At 36.9% G+C, this 25198-nt stretch overlaps 1 protein-coding gene across 7 annotated transcripts in view; it reads left to right on the top strand.

The window, feature by feature from the left end:
• Positions 1-25198, top strand: part of nhsl1b (NHS-like 1b) — a 105251-nt gene that overhangs the window by 61788 nt on the left and 18265 nt on the right. Inside the window, exon 1 of one of the 7 annotated variants that reach the window (XM_051876350.1) lies at positions 93-228. The exons of 3 other annotated variants lie outside the window; for them this stretch is intronic. In XM_051876350.1, the coding sequence (XP_051732310.1) occupies positions 147-228 (82 nt within the window). In that variant the 5' untranslated portion in view covers positions 93-146. Of the gene's footprint in view, positions 1-92; positions 229-4577; positions 4963-23199; positions 23375-25198 lie in introns of those variants that run through there. 3 more of the 7 variants (XM_051876346.1, XM_051876349.1, XM_051876351.1) reach the window with 3 other exon arrangements.

The following is a 25198-nucleotide window of genomic DNA, read 5'->3' on the forward strand; positions in this document are numbered from 1 at the left end:
AGTGAGATAAACAAGGAAGAGATGACGGGAAAGGGGGAGTGTTTGTGGTGGGAGAACGAGCGAGCTGGAGAGAGAGAGTGACAGAGAGGGAGTGTCAGTGAGTTTGCATATGTTCCCAGTGAGCAGGCCTGCGTGTGTGTCTGGATATGGGCTCGCTCACGGGTGTGGGATTGACATCTCCAGGAATCTCTAATGGACATAGAGCCAGAGCCATGTCATGCCTGGAAGGTGGGACGTTTTTATGTGTGTCTGTATGCATGCTGTCTTTTGTTGTATGTGTCCACGTGTGTGTGTGTTTGTGTGCGTCTGAGAGAAAGATTGACAGTAGGGGAATCTTTGCTTGATATTAAAGGGGAAGGAGGGTCTTTGTGGTTGGAAAAATCTCTTCTTGCTTTGGGATTTCCTCTCTTTCTGTTTCCTTTGTTTTTCCCTTTTCCTTTCCTATTCCTGTAACAGTTTGCCCTTTTTTACTTTCATGCTGATATATACTGCAATATATTATACAATTAAATTACATATTGTTTATAGTTTTGTTGTTTGTTGGAGTGGATGAATCTGTGTAAGTGAGTGTGTTTCAAATTTTGTGAGTGTGTGTCAGCTGTTGAAGGCACAGTTGCAGCAGACATGTGTCGTGGCATAGTGCTGGCCCGTGTGCAGTGGACATCAAAAGTGTGTTCGCCCAGATACCTCACTTTTTCTTGTTCCCTGGCGCTCTTTGTTTTTCTTTCTCTCTCTGTATGACATTTTCAGCATTACGAGGTCAGGTGTAAATTATTTTTTAGAGCATAATTTTTATGGCAAACTCTTTTTGCATTATGTTGCGTCTGCATGTCTCCTGTCACCTAAAACAAAAATAAATTGAGGAATACTTTTCTCTGTTATTATTAAATTAAGCTTTTTCAACATCAAATAATTTGTTTTAATGGTTGTTCTATTGTTGTTTTATCACTTTAAATTCATTTAGTCATTACTACTATATTAAAAGGACTAAATATCAAAATATTTTCAATTAAGTAGAGGGATATATATCCCTGTACTTGATAATTTAACAACAATATAACCTATTGCTACATCATACTGCAACCCATTACTTTTGCAACCCAATAATATTTATTGATTTATTTTTACATTTTATAAATCATTGGCTTTTGATGGTTGTTTATTCTGGCATACACCAATATGTTTTTCTGGCAAGCAACAATAAATAGATTTCTGAACTCATCCACCTAGATGTTGTTCTACTTCTGCAGACTTTTAACAATGAGTGAATTTTCAGATGGAAGAGCAGATCAAGCAGTAAATCTGCCTCATTAGAGAAAGATTCAGGTTTATTTATTGCATAACCTTTGATTTGACCCAAGGCACTGCTGCCATGCCAATGTACTGGATTACCTTCTTTTTTTTTTTTTTTGGAGTTTGAAGAAGTGGTCTGACAAGATTGATTTACTAAATAGATGTTTGGCTTTCTATTTTACTGCAAAATGAAGGAACATAAATCTGATAACTCAAGCCAGTTAAACCAGATGTAGTGCTCATACTAATGTTGTGCCTATGAGGATGTGGGTATGTGTGTGCAGAGAGTTTGTGTAGCAGAGGTGAACTCCAGTCATGTATGCGAGTTGCACATATAGATATACAACTGAGACCCTGTAGCTATGCATGGAAAACATAACCCCTAAGTTCAGAGTTAACCTATATATAAACTAGTGCTAAGACATGTTAGACACTTATAGCAGCCATGTGAAGCAAAACAACTTTATAGACAAGGTCACATGCACTTAGAATGGTTATTATATATAGAATATTTAACAAGTTTCTAGTTTTATTTTGATGTTTCAGTTTCGATTTAGTTTTGATTATACATTAATATTTTTAATTTCTTTTTATTAATAGAATTTTATTTATTTTGTATCTCTGAAAAATGACTGGTTTTAGCTTTGTTTTTATTTTGCTTTTAGTTCATTAAATTGTTCCATCTGCCTATGATGATAGGGAACCCATTCAGATGATGAGAAAAAACAGTAGTTGTTGTATGTCAATCAGACATCAGGATTCTTCTGTAATCAGGTGGTTCTTTTTGACCAAATACACTAGTACAGTAAAAAATCAGGCTTTGGAAATTTTGCGTTTTTGATCAGAATTTTGTTCTCATTTATAGTATCAGTTTAGTTTTTGTTCCTTTGTAAACTCATGTTTTTATTTTTATTTTTAGTTAAAATAGTCTTCATAATATTTTAGTTCATATTTAATATTCATATGTTCATATTTTATATTCTTTTTAATTTTATTTTCATAATATTAATTAATTAATTAATTAGATCTCCAAATATGAGAACATTTTAACAAGTTTTTTTTTTTTTTTTTTGGCAACTTCTTAACCTTCTTGTTAACCTTGATTCTGTTTGTTATGACCCTCCATGACCTCCTCGATCCTGTTATACTACAGACACCTGTGCTTTGGTATATGAGAGGTTGTGACTCTCAGGTTGACATTGCCTACACTTTGACCCCCAGAGGGAGTTCTCACGCTTACTGTCTGCCACATTCCTTGCTGGTCATTTTACATCACACTCATTACTACAAAAGTGCTATGTTACTTCAGATGCCACGTGACAGTCAAATACTTCTGTAGTATGATGTTATTTCTAAAGAACGTCTGATGTTTTCTGTAGATTTCAAGCTTTTGTTGGACTTCTGTGGAAAGGAAAAAGGATGAGGGTATGGTATGTGGGTTAGTTTCAGTTTGTGCCAGATTTTAGTCTAAGTATTACAGTGTGTTGTGTATATTAATGCTTGAATGGTTCGCTGGTTATTCTTGCCCAACCATAGAACAAAAAAAAAGCCTTTATGGGACTGTAATGAAGTTTATTATCCCACCATAGCTAGAGGGCGCTGTTTCTCTCTTTGTAAACAGTCCTGTTCACTAAGCTGTGATTGCCAGGGCTACACAATTTGCCATCTCAGCAGGTTAACAGCACCCAACACAATTCACTTTAATCAGATTGTATTTAGATTACCACACATGATTAAACGCTCACATTAAACAACACTCAGTAGTACTGTATAGCAGTGGACTCAATCACTTCTGGAAATACAGGAAGTATGATTAGAGTTTTCTTTGGGCAGGTTTTCTGCTGAGTCTCAGACTGGGAATGTAATTTGACTAAGGAAATTGCTCTTTTTTTCTCTTTTAAGGAAATTATTTTTTTTTAAATAAGTTATGCCTCTGTTTTAAGAAGGAATATGGGTTTGGTAGCTGTTTTTATAAGGATCTTGTTTTATGTGCAATTTAGACTAACTAAATCTGGTATGGATATGTAATTGAGTGGAACGCTAGCTCTGTGTTTGATGTTTAACTTAAAGCCAATAGACATCAACCTGTTTCTGTGTTGGCAGAAGTGCTTGTGCTTTTGCATTTAGGCTTAATTACCTGTAACATGAAGGCATCTGTGTGACTGTGTGTGTGTCTGATAATCTGGGTTAAGAGATTAACCCGAGATGAACAAGAGACGCCAAACACACTGACCAAAATGCTGGTGGGACAAAGAGGATGATGCGTCCAGAGAGGTGGAGAGATCAGCAATAGCTTCACAACTGTGGTCTCTCGCAGAACCCTGTATTAGATACCCAAAAACTATCTGAACACATGAAGATTTCTGTGTTAACAGCTTGAGATGTTTAGTTTATTAATGATTTTTTTTCTGCAACGGCATTGCTTGAAACAACTGAAACTTTCTAAACTGTGAGTTCCTGTATAGTAGAGATCTTTTTTTTTTTTTTAAAGATATAATATTTTAATATTGTTTTATTTTATATTGTATTATATATTATTTTTAATATATTATTTTAATAATAACACTTTACAGTAAGGTTCCAACGTTACTTAACATGAGCTAACAAAGAAAAATACTTCTAAAGCATTTATTAATTTTAATGTTAATTTAATAATACATCATTAGAACCAAAAATTTTACCTCTTAATATTATTGAATGATCAGATCAAACGTGAACTAACAATGAACAGTTGTATTTTTATTAACTAATGTTCACAAAGATTAATGTATTGCTCATTGTTAGGTAATGTTTATGCATTAACTAATGGGACTTTATTGGAAAGTGTTTCCTTCATATTTACTAACCAGTTCTAAACATATAAGAACAACATATAAGAAGGTTGCAAAAATTTTTGTCAACCTTGATATAGTTTTAATTAATACCCTCCAACATTTGAAACTTTCTAAATTGTGAGTTCCAGATGTTGATGAAATTATAGAGTAGCAGAGAGTGTTTTTTTTTCTTGGTGGTTTTGGATATGCAACCCTGTGTGTAATCTGACACCCTGCGGATTGCGGCTTTTGTTTGCGCAAATCAATTCAATTCAAGCAGCCTCATTCAAGCAGACCGAAAGAAAAGAGTGCGGAGAGGAGGAGAGGGGTTTGTCTTCTGGAGATCCACTGAGAGTCCCTCGTGTGCTACAAAGAACAAGCCCCACCCACTGCCTCCCTCCCCCTCCCAGGATTTAAGACAGGAGGACAGGGGACAGACCTGATGTTGGCGGATGAAGGGGTTGGGTGAGAGGGAGGGGGTCAAATCTAGGACCGCCCCCAGGACAGCACCGGGCCTGAGGATCCTTTGGTATGCTGACATATGCTCAGCACCTCTCTATCGTGCATGTAGTGGACTGCAGCTTCCAAGAGCGGGATGCCAACCTTTGCACCTGCAAGATGGGCAACACTCCACCCTCACAGCTCCAGTCTTCGGCCCTGGATCTGGCCCAAACCCCTGGCACCAGGAGCGATTGTGGCATCAGACGCAGACTGCTGGCTTCGAAGGTCCATCAGAGACCCGAATCACTGTGGACCCCTAAACCAATGCTAAGAGTGGAGGGCAAAGGCTCAAAAGGGGACACACTCACACGCTCTCAGTCCTGTTGCAAGAGGAACTCTGTATCTTGCTTTCCCTGTGAGTATGCGGCAATGTTTGTATGGTTTTGAATGTTGTAATAGGTTGGCTACTGTCATTATAGTGAATTTAGTTGCTAGTTTAGTTTGATTTGAATGGAAACGTCCAAATAACATTCAAATGACAACTTGACAACACTAAATATGTGTTGAAATGGTTATTTAAAAGTTCATCCACAAATGATGTATGACTTTCTTTCTTCTGTGGAACATAAAAGAAGATATTCTGAGAAATGTATCAGTGTTTATTTCTATTCATATAATGGAAGTCAGTGGTAACCAACATTTTTTGGTTACCAACATTCTTCAAAATAACTTTTTGTTCCTGCTGATAAAAGAAAGTCTTACAGGTTTGTAACAAAATGAGGGTGAGTAAATAATGACAAATTTTTCATTTTTGGGTGAACTGTTCTTTAATTAAACCGATTTACTGAACTTTTAGAAGTCTTTGCATACACCATTTACGTTGCTTTTAGCGGCTGTGCTTGCTTGTGTCAGAACATGCCGCGTTCGCTGTCATTATCTTTGGTGTGACTGCTTTTGTCTGAGGCGTTCAAACCAATCGGCGCACAGATTGTTCTGTTAAGACTTTGTGACCTTTGACCTTTAGAGATGTGACTGAACCTCTTTGGCTTGACCCCTTGGGGCCCCTTCCCTTCCTGTCCTTAATAAGGTTAGCTTCATTCACTCAGTATCATGCAGAAGGCCATTTATTGATCTTTCATAGCATCACACATATGGACGGTTGGCCATTCATGGTATATGCGATCAATGAGCGAATCTAAAGGTTATAGTATGAGTAAGTGTGCCGAAAAAGTCAAGTGCAAAGGGTGAGAGGCTGATTGATGGGGATGTATTTATGGTGTAGCATTAAACACAGGCTGTTTAAGCTCATTTCGAACAGTCTTTAATCATGCAGAGTGTTTAGTTGTCTAGATAGGCACTTTAAACGTATGTTAGCATGAATTGATTATCTATAATGAGTCATATCAGAGGCTCAGATACAGTAGAATGATAAGAAACAGAAGAGAACTGACCCAGCTGCCCATGGGAACCCATGATAATAGGAAACAGCTGACTGATCTTTCCTGATTCTGATGGAGGGGACAGAACTGACCCAGATACAGCGTCCCCGTCACCTCACTGAGTCAATTATTATCTGATGAAACCAGTGGAGGGGAGAAAACAGACCGGAGAGGTGAAGAGGGGAACAATGAATGAGTGTGAATGGTCTTCAGATTGAAGAAAGAGGAGAAGGTGTGATATAAAAAGATGGAGATGTTTTATAATGCAGGTGATAAGAAGGACAAAGAGGTTTTAAATGGAGGTTTTAGACATACTGTATGATTGATACTGTGTAGAGATAAATGGATATGGTAGTGACTAGAGAAAAAGAACAAACCTTGAGCCATACATATTGGCTTCAACACAAGTTCTGCCTGGTTTTCTGCATAGTGAATGATAATACAATAAAATCCCATAGACTCACATTAAAGTCGCAATTAAACAGAAGTAGTGACAGATCTTTTCTTGCGTATTGTGAGATACATCCAAGTGTAACAGATAACAGATGTATTGGTTGTTGATTGATTTTTGAGATGTGAGCATTGCACTCAAAAGTGGAGTCAGATGAACACGAGCTTGCAGGCGCGGGTTTAAGCAGACTAAATGATTGGAGAAGTCCAGCCTGTAATTTTCATATTTTTATTAAACATAATAAGGTCAAAACATTCTTTAAAAATTAAACATTTCATTTTTTTAAAAAATGATTTAACAAATATATATTAAAAAATATACATTTAATTTTAAAATAAATGTTGTGGCTTGATTGATTCTTCTCAAGAAAGGTGCTTAGTGTCTAGAGTTTAGTTTTAAAGTTGATCTGGGCTGCTCTAGTGTAATTGTAGAGCCGATGGTCTTTGCCCTCTCACGCTGGTCTGAGCTAATGTATTGTGACAGCTCAAGATGCTCCATAGATCAACTCTGCTTTGTGTTTAGCACACTACTGTCATGCCCTGCTGAATTAACAGTCTTGGTATATACTTTAAGTGTAAACTCACACACTCTCTCTTTCCTGTCTTGCTTTTCTTTTCTCAATCATTTTTCTTTTTTTTTTCTTTTCTGAATCTTGTATTGTTCTGTGACACTTGTCATGGATGAAGTAGGGTTACAGTATTAGACGCTGAGCAGGTGTTTCACAGATCTCTGCTAAGCCGAGCTCAAGCATTGTGGCCAGTGGTTGGTCAATTCCTCTGTAGATCCTCTCAGGGGACTGACAGAAACTGGCAGGAGCAGACACTGAATAATGAGACATGTTTAAAGAAATTCATTTCTCAAGGGAGTCGGAAATTGGAGCCAAAATGCATTGGTGGCAGAAACGATGAGAAAATCATAAAAGATTGATACTCTGGAGAATCTGAGAGACTGATGTAGAAAGTCAGAGTAAAATACTGTCCATAAAGTGTTACAGAGTAGGACTGGGCGATAATTATCACAATATAATTTTCCTTGATACAATTATAACAAAAGTTTGATAAATGTTCAGTATAATGTTTATGCACCAAAAGCGGAGTGAAACAGTGCTACTCATTTGAACCGCACCACACGGACTATTTATTCGCTCGGCTTAAATGACTGCGTAGCGCAAGCTTATTAGAGCAAATGTATGCGTTTACTCCGTGATCGATCACACGACCACTAAACAGCACTGTGAAATCCAGTGAGAACCACTTGAATTCAGCAAAGAACAGGGATTTAAATCACGTTAAACCAGATGAATGATCCAGTTAAAAGGCTTTTCAATCTACAAATCACCAACATTTACCATGGGTTTAATGTAGTAACACAAACTGGTCAGCCCACATTGTACAGCGGCCCACCAGGAAAACTCCCGGTACTCCAGATGGCCATTCTGCCCCTGAACTGCACCATGGTATTATAGCAGAAATGTGGTATATTCTTACCTAATTTTATTATATTATTAATGTAGACATTTATAGACCTTATGTAGCCCTGCCCCTTTTTAGCACAGTGCTCGTTGTGTTCTGTTTTCGGGTTTGTACTTCCACAGCATGAAGGAAAGATTAGGGATTTATGACTGAATCGCTCTTTCCAGTCTACTGACATTTTCATATGACATCCACTTCAGACATTACAATGCTCATAACTTTTGTTAACTCTACAATAAGTAAATCCACTTCACCGGGTAATTACTCTTCAACTATGCTATCCAGCATTTGTCCGGAGCTAAGCGTTGTCTTAGACTCCAAACCAAGAGCATGTATTGGCATCATTAGCGTGCTTATCCTGGCCCCAGCGGCCATCTCAGGGCAGATACAGGATGACTGACTGCCCTGATGACCATCAGACCCCTGCTTAAGGAGGCCAAAATTATTTTGGTCCGTTACTATTGTTTGCAGAAGTCCTTGTATCCTTAATCTCAGTGAGGGACTGTGGGTAGCCTTAGCCCCTTGCTGTGAATTGTGAATACAAAAGGCTTCATCTTTACCCTGCCTAACTAACTCTTACAGTTCAGTCCCGCAGCATGACAAAGGCACTTTGTTAATCATCGAATCCCCTCAGGCATGCACACATAACCCCTGCTGATGGCAGAACGGGGACAAAAGAAACCTCATTGCTTATGTTACCATTCCTTAAAGACAGGTGGATTCTCTTACTCCTTTCCTCTTTCCATCTCCATCTCTTTCTGTCCCATTCCCTTTCTCCTTTTCTGTCTTCCTCCCAACCCCCACCTCCTTCATCATATGTTTCCCTCCCTCATTAAGAATAGGGGGTTGAGCTACTCAACTGTAAAGAAGTGTCACTCTGTGTGAGGTCAGTTTCCTGAGTCCTGTTTTTGAGGAGGACTGAGAGCTGTCAATCATTGTGGAGGGCTGCTGCTTTTGTTTTTAGATGGAGTTTCTTAATTGTTTTTGGTACTTGCATACTTAGGGTTGCAACAAACTCTAACCCCAAGTATTAAACACTGTGTTGTCTATGGCCATGTTGTCTATGGCCATACATATGTCTATGTGTTGTCTATGGCCATTTAAGGTGAGATAGTATTTTTTTTAACCAGTCATACTTATGATTTCATACAGTGGAAAATAAAAATGGCAAAACAACAGGCCACCACTAAGAATTAAGAAACATCTATGTAGTCATATGGGTATCACTTCATTGGCCTTATAAATAGGCTAATAAATAAATTGTAGCCAGGAATGGTGGGATCCCTCATTATTAATAGTAGATTGTTAAACACGAGTAAAATAAAATTGATCCAGGGCACACAGGCATTTTGTTTATTTCTTAGTATTTGTAAATATATTTGTGTATATTTTCCAACTTTAAAGCAAAAAAAAAAAAAAAAACAGTAAAAATTAAATGTGGTTTTTCACTGTACATGGTGTCATCATTTTACATTGTGTGTGTGTATGTGTATATATAGTATATATACATGTATATCACAAAATGTTGACTAAAATCTAATTTAGGGCAATATATCATTTATTTGCTTTAACATTTATTTGCATATATATGTTAAAGCAGATAAACGATGTGTGTGTGTCTCCATAAAAATGTCCGTATCTGTTCCATTTCTTACAAAAAAAAGATTTACATTGAGAACTATGAAATAAAGTATCATAGAGACTTTAGGGCAGGCTCTTTTGCCTTAGCAACCATCTTCAAAAACCCTAGGAACATCCAGAAGACCCTAGCTACTGCATAGCAACACCCCAGTGACCACTCACATACACCTGTGGTTGCTTCAGTATGTCAGTTCAGTCGTGAATGAATCTTAAATCTAAATGTTTTAGTGGTCTATTCATCACAGGCCAGGCTTTCCAGGCACATGCACTGTATCTGTAATGGGTCCTAATTAACTTTAGAGAGCATCTTCATGAGGCTCTTTGTATTCTGTGTTGGTTGAGGGTGACAGGAGGTCACTACTGTCATGTTGAGACTGGACTCTAATGGTTTGTGTGTTTGTGTGAGAGAAAAATGGCTCATTCCTGCTCTACATAAACTTCTGTCATATCAGTGCCTCTCAATCATGATAAGACTGGGTCTAATTGAGTCTTTCAGGCTTGTTTGGTTTAGTTTATGTACTAATTGGGCCTGCTGTTCCATCATGGCAGCTGTAATTGAGTTTTGGTTGGCGGATTAATCGCTTTAGGGGATTGAGGGTTAAGACCATTTTTATTTAGTGCTGGACATCAGGTGTTTAAGGAGTAGAAAGGATGAGAATAGACAAATAATGGATTTGGAGTTGAAGTGATTTCCAGGCTTAGAAAAATCTTGGGAATTAATAAAATCTTAAAAAGTGATTGAAAATGTATTGATCAAAATGTGTGGCCAGTACTGTTATCTTACGTTTATTGATCACGTTTTTATGCCTTACATACCTAAACGTTGTTAATTCAAAATCATTGTGACTGATTTGTCATCATATTAAAAAGATTTGTCAGTTCTGTTTGAAAAATATAAAAAAAAATCCTGTAATGTTTTGCATCATACATAATTTTTCCAGCAAATGTATATGAATTTATAGCTTATATGGACTTACATTGCAGCCATATCATTACTAGCTATTATTGCAAATGAAAAACTGAATAAATTACTTTTTGTAAATGTAATTTTTACTATTTTTACACAATTTACTATTTCGTTCCCTCATTCTCTCCGCACATAAATCGAGGGAACTAGTAAATCATGCTCACGATTTAGCCTACAATTTTTTCCTGCATGTCATGTGCAGTGCTCCTGATCAGTATTGTGGTTTTGTCCACAGATACAAACACTGAGCCACACTGTTGTATCCATCTCTACCTGTATCTTATTTCAGGTCTGGTACAGTTACAATCATCTCACAGCACACTACAGTACATTTCCTCTGTCAGCAGGGTGTCAGGTAATTAGGTTACAGGTCATCTCTAAGCAGAGGGCTCAGATTCAGAGCATGAGGTCTGACAGGCGTCACATGTATTGATCGGTTCCTCAAAGCCGTATGTCTTAAAGAGTTGTGCTAAATGACATTAGACGAAAGGTCAACAGGGGTTAAAAGGCAGGGACAGGCTACTTTCACCCGACATTAGAGATAATTTAAGTAAATTATTTTTGATAATTTATACTGTGAATGCCAAGCCAGCCACCATGGCCATGGAAAAAAAAACCTGTTCTTTAGCATTGAATTGTCAGTGTATCTGATTTAGTTTTAGTTTTCAGGTCTTTCTATTCAGCTCTAGGTCAGGTTGTATTACAGTAAACAGTCTCCAATTTATACAGTATGTCATGTGTTGAAGACACACACACACACACCTCAGAAACAGGATTTGAATGCAGCAGGTGTTTGTGATCTCGAAGCAGACAGGTGAATCAAGAGAAGCTGATTTAGCTTGAACTCAATCTTTAATTAAGTCTCATTAACTCTGATAAATGTGTCTTCCAGCTGACCAGCATTTTATTCGTCTGTCCACATAAAAGCTCCTTGACTTTCTTCACACTGCACACAAATCAGATTTGTTTCATAATTGTGATCTTTAGGACTGATTGTTTGCACTGTTGTTTTGTAATGAAATCAGATTTGTTCAGACAGTGTAGACAATATCTGATATATACTGTACATCAGTTGCTTTGAAAAATGTTTTGGCAATGTCATAGAGCAACATGGCATGGTCTATAAACTGAGTGTTTTAGTCCAATCTTGACCTCGCAAAGACCTTTGATTATTTTTACACTGGAATACTAGAAAGGGTAGAACTGTTGAATATGAGTCTAAATGATACGGTTCATAACAGCCTCTCTAAATCATTTGGCTCTGAACTCAGTTGAGGAGAGAGTTGTGGTCCTGTAATGATGCAGAATAGGGAGGAGAGATTTCCACCATTCTATCACTGCCCAGACTCAGAACTCTCTGGCTCCTCAGAGACTTATGAAATAAAAGATGAATGAAGAGAATGTGAATAGAAGGATTTAGGCAGTGAGTATCAAAGATATGGACAGAAGATGGAATGCTACTTGTGCCCTATTGAATGTTGCTCCCTTAATGCTGCTTGCGGTGCAAATTCACAAGTATTGTTCTGATATGCAGAGCATTAAATGAACAGAGTGACTGCACTGGAAGCTTGACTTACAGAATGAGCCATTTAAAGGACGGTGAACCTCTTGTAACCACTAGATGGCGCTGATTATACAGTGTTTTACAGCCATAAATGAGTCCTCTTGACACCTCTGCCAATGGAAAGGCTTATTGCAAATATTTTAAATGTAATATTAAATTTATTAGTTACACTGTCATAAGTAACATTGTCCAACATATTATATTATATTATATTGTACTGTATTCAGTGTTTTTTTATATACTAATACAGTGTTCATTAATATTTTGAATTAGCTTTTATTTTTATATTTTTAGTTTTCAATTTTTTTTATTATTTTTGTTTTATTTTTAGTAATTTTAGAGCTTCTTAAACTTGTTCAGTTTTCATTTATTTGTTAACATTTCTATTTTTTTTTTTTTTTTGACATTATCTAAGTTTTGTAAGTTGAAGTTTTCATTTGATAGTTATATTTTATTTTATTTCAGCTTTATTTCAATAACTGAAAACATTTTAATAGTTTTAGTTTATAATAGCACTGATTGTATTAGTGATTGTATTATATTGTATGTAGTTCTCTGCTGTTTTCCCCCCCGTGTTTTCATTGGCTGTGTTTTGAATTCCTGTACTTTCATAATATGTACTGAATTCAATGAAGAAATAATTCTCATAATTAGATCAACCTACAAACTAACAATAATAAAAAAATAACATTGCTATTTGCATTCTGTGCTGCAAAGAAGTACACCTATTTGGACACAGAGAATTTCATTTGTTGTTAAAGAGAAATATGTGGGCCCTGTCAAAGTTAATCCCAGAGGCGTTTTAAAGTTCAATATTTGATCAGTGAATTACCCAGACTCCTTTGGGAGTCCTCAGAGGGAGAGGTACGTTATCAAAGTGGTCTTAGGATCTATATGAAATGAACTCTCTTTTTTCATCTCTGGTGCTTCATCATATTGATAGGACACAGGAGAGGAGGAGGGGGAGATTTGAGTGATTTCGAACCCCTGCTTCCATTTTTTTCCCTGCATAATTCAGAGAGAGAGGACAGGTTTGTGGGATAGGATTACTGCATATACAAACCCCCTTTACACAACCCCTCACCCTTGAGCTTGCACTTGAGGGTATATTTGCCACTTAAGGAAATGAGTCTTTCCAAATCCAGGTGTCCTTAAAGATGCCTATTTGAATATTTTCTCTGCTTCAAGAGGGCTAAATGATAGCCTTGTTGGTAAATTAGTGTAAAGGATAATGATGTATAATTAAGTACTATGTGTTTTAATGTGGGATGAATATCTGCAGCACTATCATGGCAGCTGTCACGTGTGTCTTATTAAAAGCCTGTTAATTTGCACATCCCCATGCTCATGCTTCCATTAAGAGTCTCTATGAACTGATCCGGATTGTTATCTCTTTTCCTGTTTTCCTCTATATAGATATGTTTTTACCTATGTGTGTCTGTGTGTGTGTTAGTAATACAGCATATTTATGCTCAGAATCTCTCATGTTAATGACAAAAGGGATAGATTGGTGTCCCATTGGTATGTCCTGGCATCGTCACATCCTGTTTCCACAGCAACAGTGACTCCATCTTCTCCCTGAGGCTGAAGTCTCAGTGGAATCTGACTAAAACGATGTTGCAAATCTCTCACATGGTTGCGTTTGACTAATTGGCTGTTATATTCCTCATTTTCTCCCAGCTTTTTCATTTTTGCAAAGTTTTATCAGTTTGAAGTGTCCTATAAGAGCTCTGTTACTCCTAACAAATTCCTTTTGTTCTTCATCAAACCCGGGGTTTGTCCAGAATCTGATGAAGTTTGACTTCCGGATGCAGATGGATGTGACTTAATCATGCACCATTTCTCTCCATCGAGCACCAGTTCCTGCCTATAGTGGCAAATATGGGTCAGTTTGCTCCAGTACATTGGAATCAGACATATTTACCCCCCGTCCCCAGAGATCCAGAGATTCAAGGCCTAGAAAGTAGTAAAGAAATTGTTAAAATAGTCCATGTGACTACAGTGGTTCAACCTTAATGTTATGAAGCGATGAGAATACGCAAAATACAAACATAAAAAACAATTTCTTCTCTTCCATGTCAATCTTCTACGCTGTTGATGTAGTAAACAGTGCAGCGCTTTCGGGTTCTACGTCAGATCGCCGGCTCAGTATTGGCCGACACCGTTCACGTGAGCCCCACAACGCATGCGTGTGATGCTGACGAAGGAGCTAGCCAATAATAAGTGAATTATATTGACTGCGATATCGACTGAAATTTTATCGTGATCATTTTTTTGACTATATCTCCCAGCCCTACTGAAAACTCAAGGTGCCCTTTTTATTCTTAAATATATACACTACCATTCAAAAGTTTGGGGTCAGTAAGATTTTTTTAATATTTTTGTTATTAAAGGGTTCAAAAGTGACAGTAAAGACATTTAGATTTATATTCTTAAAAAGATTTCTATTTCTAATAAATGCTGTTCTTTTGAACTTTTTATTAATGAAAGAAAATTGTAAAATTTATAATTTCCACAAAAATATTAAGCAGCACAACTGTTTTCAATATTAGTATTAGTACAATTATAATGCACACTGATTAATCACGATTCTCCAGTAAAATTTAAACAACGATCAGCCAGACATCTTTTTCAAACACACTTTTATCTCAAATAGACTTGATCTTTAATATGTTATTTAATTTGTTCTATATATCAAAGCAAATATCACGTGCATTTGCAGGACGGTCTTTGTTTCAATCATTAATCTAAACAGGACTAGACAGAACACATGACTTGTCCATCCTGATGAATTCAATGAGCTGCATTAGAGGTTGGTCATATGATGAGACAAGCACACAGTCTTTGAAATCGTACTGACATACTATCCCCATGACCTTTTACAGCCAGCATGTGCACCTATTGCATTTAATGCACAAAGGGCTTGAAACAAAGACTGCTTTCCAATTATTTGTCCTGTTGCTAAAATCCATAATGCAGAAGACTTTGAAGGTGTGTGTGCATGTCTGATGTGTCCTGAGACGCCCCAGTGTGTGTGAGGTTCACTTGTTTCCATGCATTCTGCCTCATCTAATTCTCTGTGCTCTGTGCATTGGGGAAACAGAGAGCTTTGTGTACTTTGGCAGGTCATTGCAATGGAACATCTTCAACTGATGAGGTGCCATGAGACTAGTGCTCAAACTGAAGCTTTTCCTCAGTAATGGCTCCCCTCAGACAGCTACTGTACATGGGGTCCACAGGCATGTGCACAAATGCTAAACATGTTTATGTTTATTTACATTTAATCATTTAACAGACACTTTTATCCAAAGCGACTTACAAATGAGGAGAGCAATAGAAGCAATCAAACTAACAGTAGGTTAGTTTGATTGCCCCAGTTAGTCCAGCACAGTATATGTAGCAAGGTTTTTATTTATTTATTTTATTTTATTAAAATAGATACAGAATAGTAAGGGTTAGTATTAATGGGTCAAGTGTTGCCAAAAAAAGATGCGTCCTTAGTCGTTTCTTGAAAATGACCAAGCACGGGTTGAGCAGGTCATTCCACCAGCTTGGAACAGTCCAGGTAAAGGTCAATGAAAGTGATTTATATTAAGAAGTTGATACTTATATTCAACAAGGATGCATTAAATTGACCAAAAGTGTGAGTAAATACATTGAAAATTTTACAAAAGATTTCTATTTCAAATAAATGCTGTTCTTTTGAACTTTCTAATCATCAAAGAATCCTGAAACAAATCTATCATGGTTTCCACAAAAATATTAAGTGGCACAACGTGTAATAATAAGAAATGTTTCTTGAGCACCAAATCAGCATTTTAGAATGATTTCTGAAGGTTCATGTGTCACTGAAAACTGGAGTAATGGCTGTTGAAAATGCAGCTTTGCCATCACAGGAATAAATTACATTTTAAAATATATCTAAATAGAAAACATTTATTTGAAATTGTAATAATATTTCATAATATTACTGTTTTTACTGTATTTATTAGGCCAAATATGCAGCCTTGGTGAGCATGAGACTTCTTTCAAAAGCTTTAAAAAATCTTACTGACCCCAAATGGTAGAGTATATCATACATGTTAAATTGAGTGAAAGGGTTCAAATTATTCCCTTTTAATAGTATTGAAACAGAAAGGCACAAATCAGTTTTAGTCAGCCCTTAAATCTCCCACAAAACAGACAGAATTACTGCTCTCAGCATGTCCGAACAAAACTACCTCAGTGTCCAAACAAACAGCTCTAACGGCTCTAACTCCTCAGAGAGAAACTCACTGAAAAGACTTTGTGTGAGGGGGACACATTAACAGCTAACCGCCTGGTGTCCTGTAGAAAAGGCAACTTGCTGGCTATTGCATGCCTGTTTGTGTTCAGAAAACAGACTGTTGTTGGTCTTATTTATAGCCAGCCAGGGTGGCTATTCTCTTTTAGACAAGAAAATAGAAACAGAGGCCAAATATGACTGTTCCTGGGGTGCAGGAATCTGAATGGACATTAGTGAAAGCATCCACACAATAATAGGACTACATTCGATTATTATTAGTTAGCATTGCAAGTGCAATTTTTTCTGATAAAATCGTTTCCTCTTTCCCAGTATATTATATGCAGATTGAACTGCAAGCAAGTCATTTTCTGGTAGTAAAATGTATTTGTTTGTTTGTTTGTTTATTCTTATTTCATTATTGATTATACTTTTTTTTTTTTTTTTTTTTTTTTTATTCTTAGCATTTTATCTAAACATTCATGCAAGGTCTTTCCTCAGAGAGACGCTTGTGAAGCTGGGGGGAGAAAATTGCACTTTGACCTCATTTCTGCAGGAGTTTCTCAGAAGGAGTTTCCCCACGTTAACTAGTGATCTGAATAAATTTTCAGTGATTTTTAATTCATAAAGAAGCCGACTCATTAACAGCAACAGCTAATGCTTTCCCCTCCTTTCTGATCTTTCCCCTTTGAATTATGTTTCATTGCATCTCTCTTTCATGCCCAGCTTTTCTGTGTTCTCACCAAGGTGTGGCTTTCTGAACGACTCCACTTCAAAGGGAATCATTTTTCTTTTCTTCATCCATCTCTGGTTTTTCTCCCTCCTTTTTTGTCAGAACTTTATTCATATCATCAGTTCTGATGGCGTTTGTAGTCTATTGAAGGTTCTCCTCCCTCATTTAGCTTGTATGTTATGTGTGCTATATTCAGACTAGCCTTAACCATTAGACGTTCTCGTTGACGATACAATAGCGGGGAATGCCTTCACTGAGAGGCCCAAGCCTATTATTCAACACAATGCCTGGCCTTTTATACACACACACATACTCTCATGCAGACACGCTACGGCCAGACATGGCTTGAGTCTTCTTTTCAGGACACAACACAGTACGTCACTACTCCTGCATGAACACAACTGACTTGAGGAAACTTCATGCTGGATCGGTGGATTGCCAAGCGCTCAAGCCCTCTGTCTGTGTGTTTTTTGTCCTCTTAGCAGACCATTCCTCTGTTAACGAGCCTTATCTGCAAATCAAACTAAATGCTAATAAGCCCAGGCCTGATTTCAAACGCTTTCCAACCCTGCAGCCTTTTATTGCCTTTCTTTCAGAACCAAGTAGGCGATGTTTGTTATTATGCAGATTTCATCTTGTCTCATGTGTGGCAGTAGACGGTTGATAAGTGTTTTACAGCTACCGTGTCTCATAGTGAGGGATTGAGTGATTTTGTTATGGGTAAATACAAAGTGTTTGGGGTCTGAAGCAAAGGCAGAGTTACACAGAATTTGTGTGTGTGTGCATTTTGCTCTAACAAAAGATTCTTCTTGACTCATGTTGATGATCTCATCAGCTCCAGGCTTCCACTGTGACCGACTACAGAAATTTTTTCATAGTCATGTTGTCCTTATATTTAAATTCTTACAATTGTAAAGTACTTTATAGATGTGGTTATTTTACATAATATTTTGCCAAAGTATTAATACAAATAGTAAATAATTTTATAGTAAACATTTTATAATACTGTATACAATAAAATAAAACAGGAAAAATGAAATGACAGAAAAACTGACAGGAATGGTAATAAATATATTTTTTAATTATTTAAATTTTAAATTACATTTTCATTTACATTCATTATATTATTTATTATTATAATAAATAGTAAATAAACCTATATACCATACATAATATAATAAACTAAAAAAATACAAAACTAATAATAAAATTGAAAAAAAGGCATTAAAGGGATGCTCCACCCAAAAATGATAATTCTCTCATTATTTACTTACAGACACAAAGATGTTTAGAAAAATAATCCACTTGAATATTGACGTGGACACACAAGCGAAAGTCACTTCTTAGTTTCATAACGCACTTACATTAAGCTTCACAAATTTTTATTTTTTTTGGGGATGAGAATCCCTTTAATGAACATTACAATTATTCTAAAGAACAGATATACACAGTAGCGTGTTTACCCACCACGCAAAGCATGCAATCCCGGAGACTTGCTTAGGGCCCCCAATAACGTAAACTCCCCTGGATATACATGGACTGCTAGTAAATATGGTCATCAATTTCGTGATCTGAGCATGTGCAGTTCACAGTGTGTAGTTTCTCTAGCTCTTTCTCTCGCTTTCTTTCTATAGCAGCCCAGTGATTGCTGAAGTTGCAGGTCAGTCATTGAAACACGGTAGACAAAAGTTATAAATGAGAGAAATATATGTGTGTAACTGTTTGTTTAAATTAGTCTCTTGAGCATTGTTTGATTGCGTGTCAAAGGTGTGTGGGAAAGTAGTCCTGTGTCATTAAGACTGACCTTGAAGAAAAGAAAACAATCTTTTTAGCTAACCTGCAATTATATGTGGATTATGTGCATCTGCTTCATGTGCTTAATCTCTAACTTCTCTGAAATCCTGATGCTGCAGTGTCATTAATTCTGTTTTCCTCAAAGTTCAAAGGATTTGTTATCATGCAATGACACTTATTTGTGGATTTCAACCTAGCCTGCAAAAACTGAAGAGCCCAACGTTCTCTCCTCACTCCAAATTGCCTAACTGCAGATTGAAAATGCAGAATATTTGTTTTAGTTGTAGCAGAGTATCAGTGACAGCTGTGTTTGTGTTCAGAATGTGAGAGCTGACCTCAGTAACTGAACAAACACTCTGAACAGGTTCAGTGCTGGCTGGAGGTCTCCTCGTACCTGCCACACACTCTCTGTTTCTCTTTTTCTAGGATAAATCAGATAAATCAGACAAATGCTTTTAAGATCAGACCAACAATCCCACAGGATAGGCTTTGAGGGAAAAAAAGAGGAAAAATCAATAGGGATTACGTTAATAAGCACCAAAAGCAATGGCAGAAGAGTGAATGAGAATGGGGGATTATAGAAGTTTATGAGAGGACAGAGAAATAGAGAGAAGGGCAAGATAAGAGAGGAGCAGTGTTGGGGTTTTAAATTTACAACAAAATATCTGTGACTTTTTCAAACCTCTCCTGTCCCCATGTTGAGATAAATTAGGAGTAAGGTGCAGCGGCGTTGTGTGCGCTGTGTAAACATGCCGGTTATTGTAGTTCTAGCCTAAATGTGAGAAAACATTTATCTCACTTGCACAAAAACAAATTCAGTATTCCTCAAATTGAATAAAAACCATGTAATGCAAACTCAGAGTATTACGCAAACCTACTTTATGTACTATATGTACTATACACAAATATACTTCATGTATTTAATCTCACTTTTATTGGTTTACACATTAACCAGTGTCTTTGCTGCTGACCTTCGATGATCCAATTCAACTATACCAATAAGCAAAAATGACTTTAGTTAAGTATTACTTTTTTGTTTGTTTGTTTGTTTGTTTTGCTTTATTGCTAAAGTAAGAGTGTTGAACTTTTTTCACCTGGTTTATTTGAGCTGCACCGGCTAAAGCCCCGGCTCGTTTCACTTGAGAATGCCATCTCGACGGCTGTTTAAAAAGTTAAACATTTAAAATACTTACTTTCTACACAACAGTCTCCATGCTCACAGCGCCACAGACATTAATATATTAACGATTTATAAGATGAATCACTGTCTGGCCATCTGGGATTTTGGTATGGAGATAAAGGTTATGATTATAATTTTTTGGAAGTATTACAGTGTTATTAGCAGCAGTGCTCTTCTTTGTTCAAGGAACAAAAACAAAAACCGGAAACGAACGAAATTTTGACCGTAATGTAACCAGAAATGAAACTAAATAATATTTAATCGTTCTGTACAGAAACGCTCATTTGAAATGGCCATTAACCGGTTAATAACGTTATTTTTTTAGTATATTTTGATTTGGCAGTCAACCAATCACAAATTCAGATAGTACAGCCTGTGCAAATGTGACGCTGACGCATCCAAAGTGTGTGAAATGCCCGCGCTAACACGCTCAGCTGTCAAGTCATCATAGGTTAGGTAAGTCACAATGGCAATGCCCTGGCATTAGTTTTTCCGATGATATATGTCACCAGTCGTCAAGCATTAGGCCTGCATTTAAGTGAAAATGAATGTCAAGTAGGCTAATATGCAGCTTGTTGTGCGTTTTGAAACCAGCGAAAATTGCAGGATATGTAGAAGCATAGTTCTGCTTGTTTTCATTATTTAAGTGTCTTTTGTAAATGTATAAATTATGTCTTGCTTTTACCTGTATGACCATAAATTACAGAGTACAGTTTACTGTCTTTTGAAGGGGGAAAAAAATCCAGTGGTCACGCCGACGCACACAAATTCTTGCATTGCTTACTTGATATCGCAGCCTGTTAAAATATTAAAATACAATCAACCAAACATATAAAACGTTACACTGCTCAATTAAATTCTGTAATACAATCTGCCGTTTACCACCCGTGACCACCGCCTGACTGTGCTGTTATGTGAAGGATGATGTCGATAATGCGAGTGAAGTACAAAGCTTAGGCTACATAATAAATAATAGTTTATCATTCGTCTTGAAAATGGAAACATTGCCGAATGAGAAAGGTAGGCTTCAGATTCACTTCAAATTAATTCGTTTAGCATCTTATTTAGTTTTATTTCTAATAAATAAACCTGTTTTTCGCCTTGAATATAGCAATAGAAGCTGGAAAGGCATCAAAAAAGAAAAGATAATTATTTTTTTTAATTCGTTTTGGCTTGACATATATATAACCTTAATAGGCTGTTAACCTTAGAGGTTTTGTGGTAAAATAAAATAGGGCATTTTTGTTTATAATTTATGTTTAGAAATAAATAAATAAATAAAAGATTTTCGATGTGCTCTCACATTTTTGCACCTCAGTGTATGATAGTCCATTTTGAGTTTTCTCATGTGATGATTTTCACCTTTCACAATTGCAGGAAATGGTTTGAGAAAGCATACGTGTGTGTGCGTGTGAAGGGGGAGGGATGTGACAGCTCCATTACACATACACACACATAATCTGGCACATAGTGTGGATCTGTTGGATGCAGAGAGCCCAGACCAAGTGTGAAAAGTGTGAGAGATTCAAGCACTCTGATTGGCTGTTCATCAACTTCACCCTGGAATCTCATGAATAGATTTCTGACACTTGGCGAACTTGCCTCACGTCTGAATGCGGGAAAGAAACTTTTGTGCAATTGTCATACATTTGCCATTTCTCTTAAAGTGACTAGCCATGAGGTATATCACGCAGTACGCATACATAAACACACACACAGATAGACAGTCTGAAATGACTGTAATCCTGAAGCGACAGACCGAGATGTTGAGCCATCTGTTATGTGAGAACAGAACAATAGTGTGTTAATTACTGCAGCCGCCGTCAGCTAAATAATCCTGATACTGTACACGTGCCAGACAGCATGGAAACAGCGAGTCTGGAATACACACAAATGCACGTGCAGAGAGAATAGGCTCGAGAGGAAGAGGCCGGATATGGGCCGTATGCAGAGAAAAGCCTCACTGTGTGAATTTGGCAGTGATTAAAAGAGAGCAGCACACACTTGTTTCCTCTTTCAGATTCACTTGTTACACATAAAAACATTTTAACAACCAAATATAAGCGTGTAAAGATCAAGAAAGGCCTAGAAGTATGAGTTTGGCTTGCTGTGGGGGTGATTGGGATATTTTAAGGGGGGAGGGGTATTCAATGCATTACCTCCTCTAGTTCAGTAATCATTTGCAACCCCATTCAGGTCCAAATTCACCCACCCTTCATCCCCCCTTCCATTCAGATCCCTCTGCACCCCCTCATAATGAGAAGAAACAGGGTCATGGTTTGTGTGTGTGTGTGTGTGTGTGTGTGTAGACAATGAGGCAGATTGTGTGTGTGATCTATATTCCAGTGGTCTAGATTCAGTGGCTGTGTGCTAACACGTCAAGCCGGCTTATCAGTGGGAGACCTGCTACTTCTGTCCTCCAGCGAAGACTGAGACTGATGCGCACATATGTGAATGACGAATGTATGAATATACATGCCTGGTTGTGTGACAGATAAAAGCAAAGCATCAAGTGAGAGTTTTATTGCTCAGAGGTTCTTCTTTTTAGAGCTCAGGTGACTTATCTGAGTTCCTATTTATGCTTTTAAGTATCAGATGTTTCTGCTAAAATGTCTTAGGAGAAATGAAAATGAACATATTCAAGACTGTTGACGGGGACTTGTTGTCTTTCCTATTTGTTTGTGTATTAGAGTAGAAACGAAAACTTTGGGATCTTGGCAAATTTGAGCACAGTTTGAGACTATTGAGATATCATCTTTGACTCTGGAGACACATAGAAACATTCAAGTGTCTTTTTCATAGAAAAAAAAAGCAAAACTCTCAATTTCAGCTAATTGTGGCCTAGGAGAAACAATTGAGAGATTAAAGAGATCTCATTTGCGATTTCTGTTTCCTATGAGCTTGTATTAGGGAAGAAGCAGGGCGGATACTTCGGATGAGCTGATCATACAGGAGAACTCCTTGGTAACCGAAGCACAGATGAACAGAGGGGCATATACTACACCCCTCCCTCCCTCCAAGCCCCAGGGAGTGAGTGTGTGTGTGTAAGGGAGGAGGAGGTGTTTCCCAGGGTTGGGTTGAGGGTGTGTGTATGTGTAGGAGGGGCTCATTGTGGAGGCGATAAGCGTTGATCAAATGGGGAGAGGCACATACTGACTTGTTGGCAAAAGGACACAGTATTGTCGACACACTACTCGTCCAGCGCTCCCGTGTACTGGGAGGCCGTGACAATTCTACACAGGGTCCACCTGCCTCGCACACTCTGGAATAATGGTGTTCATCGGGACTTCACTCAAGTCAGTCATTAAATACTTCAAACGGAAGGGTAAGAATTCGTTGGCCACGTTTTTTCAGTGCTGATGGAGATCAGACAGGTCTCTAGTTGGTTTGAAACTTGTTTAAATAGCTGTGCGATTTGTTAATCTCTCAGCTAGTGGTTTATTTTAATTTTTAGGGATTTCATTGAATGTGTCAAATTGTGTATAGGTCTTAAGTTACAGGTGTGTAAGTTCAGAGTTCATACAGAGCTGTAAATCTGTATTTCAACATGGACAGATGAGTCATTTCCTGTACACTAAATAGACCAACCTGTTAACACCTTGATGCTACTTACGATGACCAGAGAATGACCTTGTTATGCACAAAAGTGGTTGTGTACATGTTTTTTTTATTTTTTATATCAACACTATTTTCAAATGTTTACGTCAGACATGCGCAGTATATTGGTACTATATCAGTTATCAGCCAATAATATTTTTTTTTACATTTTTTGTTCATTATTTATTTATTTATTTTTTTATAATTGTAAAATCTGTATTGGAATTCCCTCCTATTTTTCATATATATCTCCTTTTCACTTAAAGTTGATCTTTAATAACACTCACTAATATTTTAACAACATTGTTAAATGTAATTTTTAACAGATCTCAAAATATTGAATGGAATATTACTTGAATAAATTTTTATAGATAAAATATTATAGAATTTATAGTATTAATAGTATGTAATATTAATTTATAGAAATAGTATGTAATATTAAAAATTAAGAAAGGAGTATTACAACTTTTTATGATATTAAATATTTGAAGAATATTGTGATATTAAATATTTTTATGTCTTAACTGTATTAACACTTTTAAATAATGTATATGATGTTTTTAAATAATGTTGTATATGATTTGCTCTTGAACCATATACTGGTTGATCTACTAAAACCTGTAGTTCATTACCATAAAATGCCTTAATTAGCTAAATGGCAAGCCTTAAAAACATAGTCCAATATTAATAATAATTTTTAATATTTTTTTTGTTTGATATCTCATGAGCACAATAAACAAATTAATACAATTATAATAAAATAAATTAAAATTGTGATTCATTTTTAATTATGATCGTTTATCCTCTGAGCTGAAATTTGGTGGATGAGCTCATTCATATTCCAGTGCTACACGTGGTGGTAACTGCAAAATGTGTGTGTTTTGTGTGGGTACGAGCAGGACCAGAGGGATTATGGGAGTTTTGAATAGGCTGATTCTGAGTGCTGAGCTCAGGCTGATGTGGAGATTGATGTTGGGCACAATGCAGGTTTTTGTTTCTGCTGCCGCTCTCCTCACTCCCCAAGAGCACACAGACAGGTTTAATGGGTTGGGGACTGGGCTATCTGAGTGTGTGTGTGTATTGCCCATTCTAGAATCATCTGATATTTATTGTAGGCACTTCAAAGGGCTTGCTCACTTTTATCTCTCCTACTGAGTACTAAGGTTGTTTAATGCTTTTTGTGCATCTGGTTTTGTCGTCCTGCAAATGGTGCTCTTGTTAGAATGAACAAATGTGCTTAAGTGTCTTTTTTGCAGTGATGTGTTCAGGAACACTTTTAGAAAACAGTCATTATTTTAGCAATTTTGTTTAGTGCCACTACACTACGTTCAAATTCTGTGGAATTGTGTTTACGTAGATTACGTGTTGGTCTGGTTATGTGACAGAGTCAGCTGGTTGGTAGATTACTGACCTGTTTAGTTGTTACCATACCAATGAAGCCATGATCACATAACATTTAGGTACTAACCCTAGGCAAAAGCTCAAATTCAATAAAAACTCAAAAGTGCATCAATATTTCCGACTGTGGACACTTTCTAGGGACAAGTCTGTG

This window comes from Ctenopharyngodon idella, chromosome 20 (genome assembly GCF_019924925.1).
Source record: "Ctenopharyngodon idella isolate HZGC_01 chromosome 20, HZGC01, whole genome shotgun sequence".
Classification (NCBI taxonomy): Eukaryota; Metazoa; Chordata; class Actinopteri; order Cypriniformes; family Xenocyprididae; genus Ctenopharyngodon; species Ctenopharyngodon idella.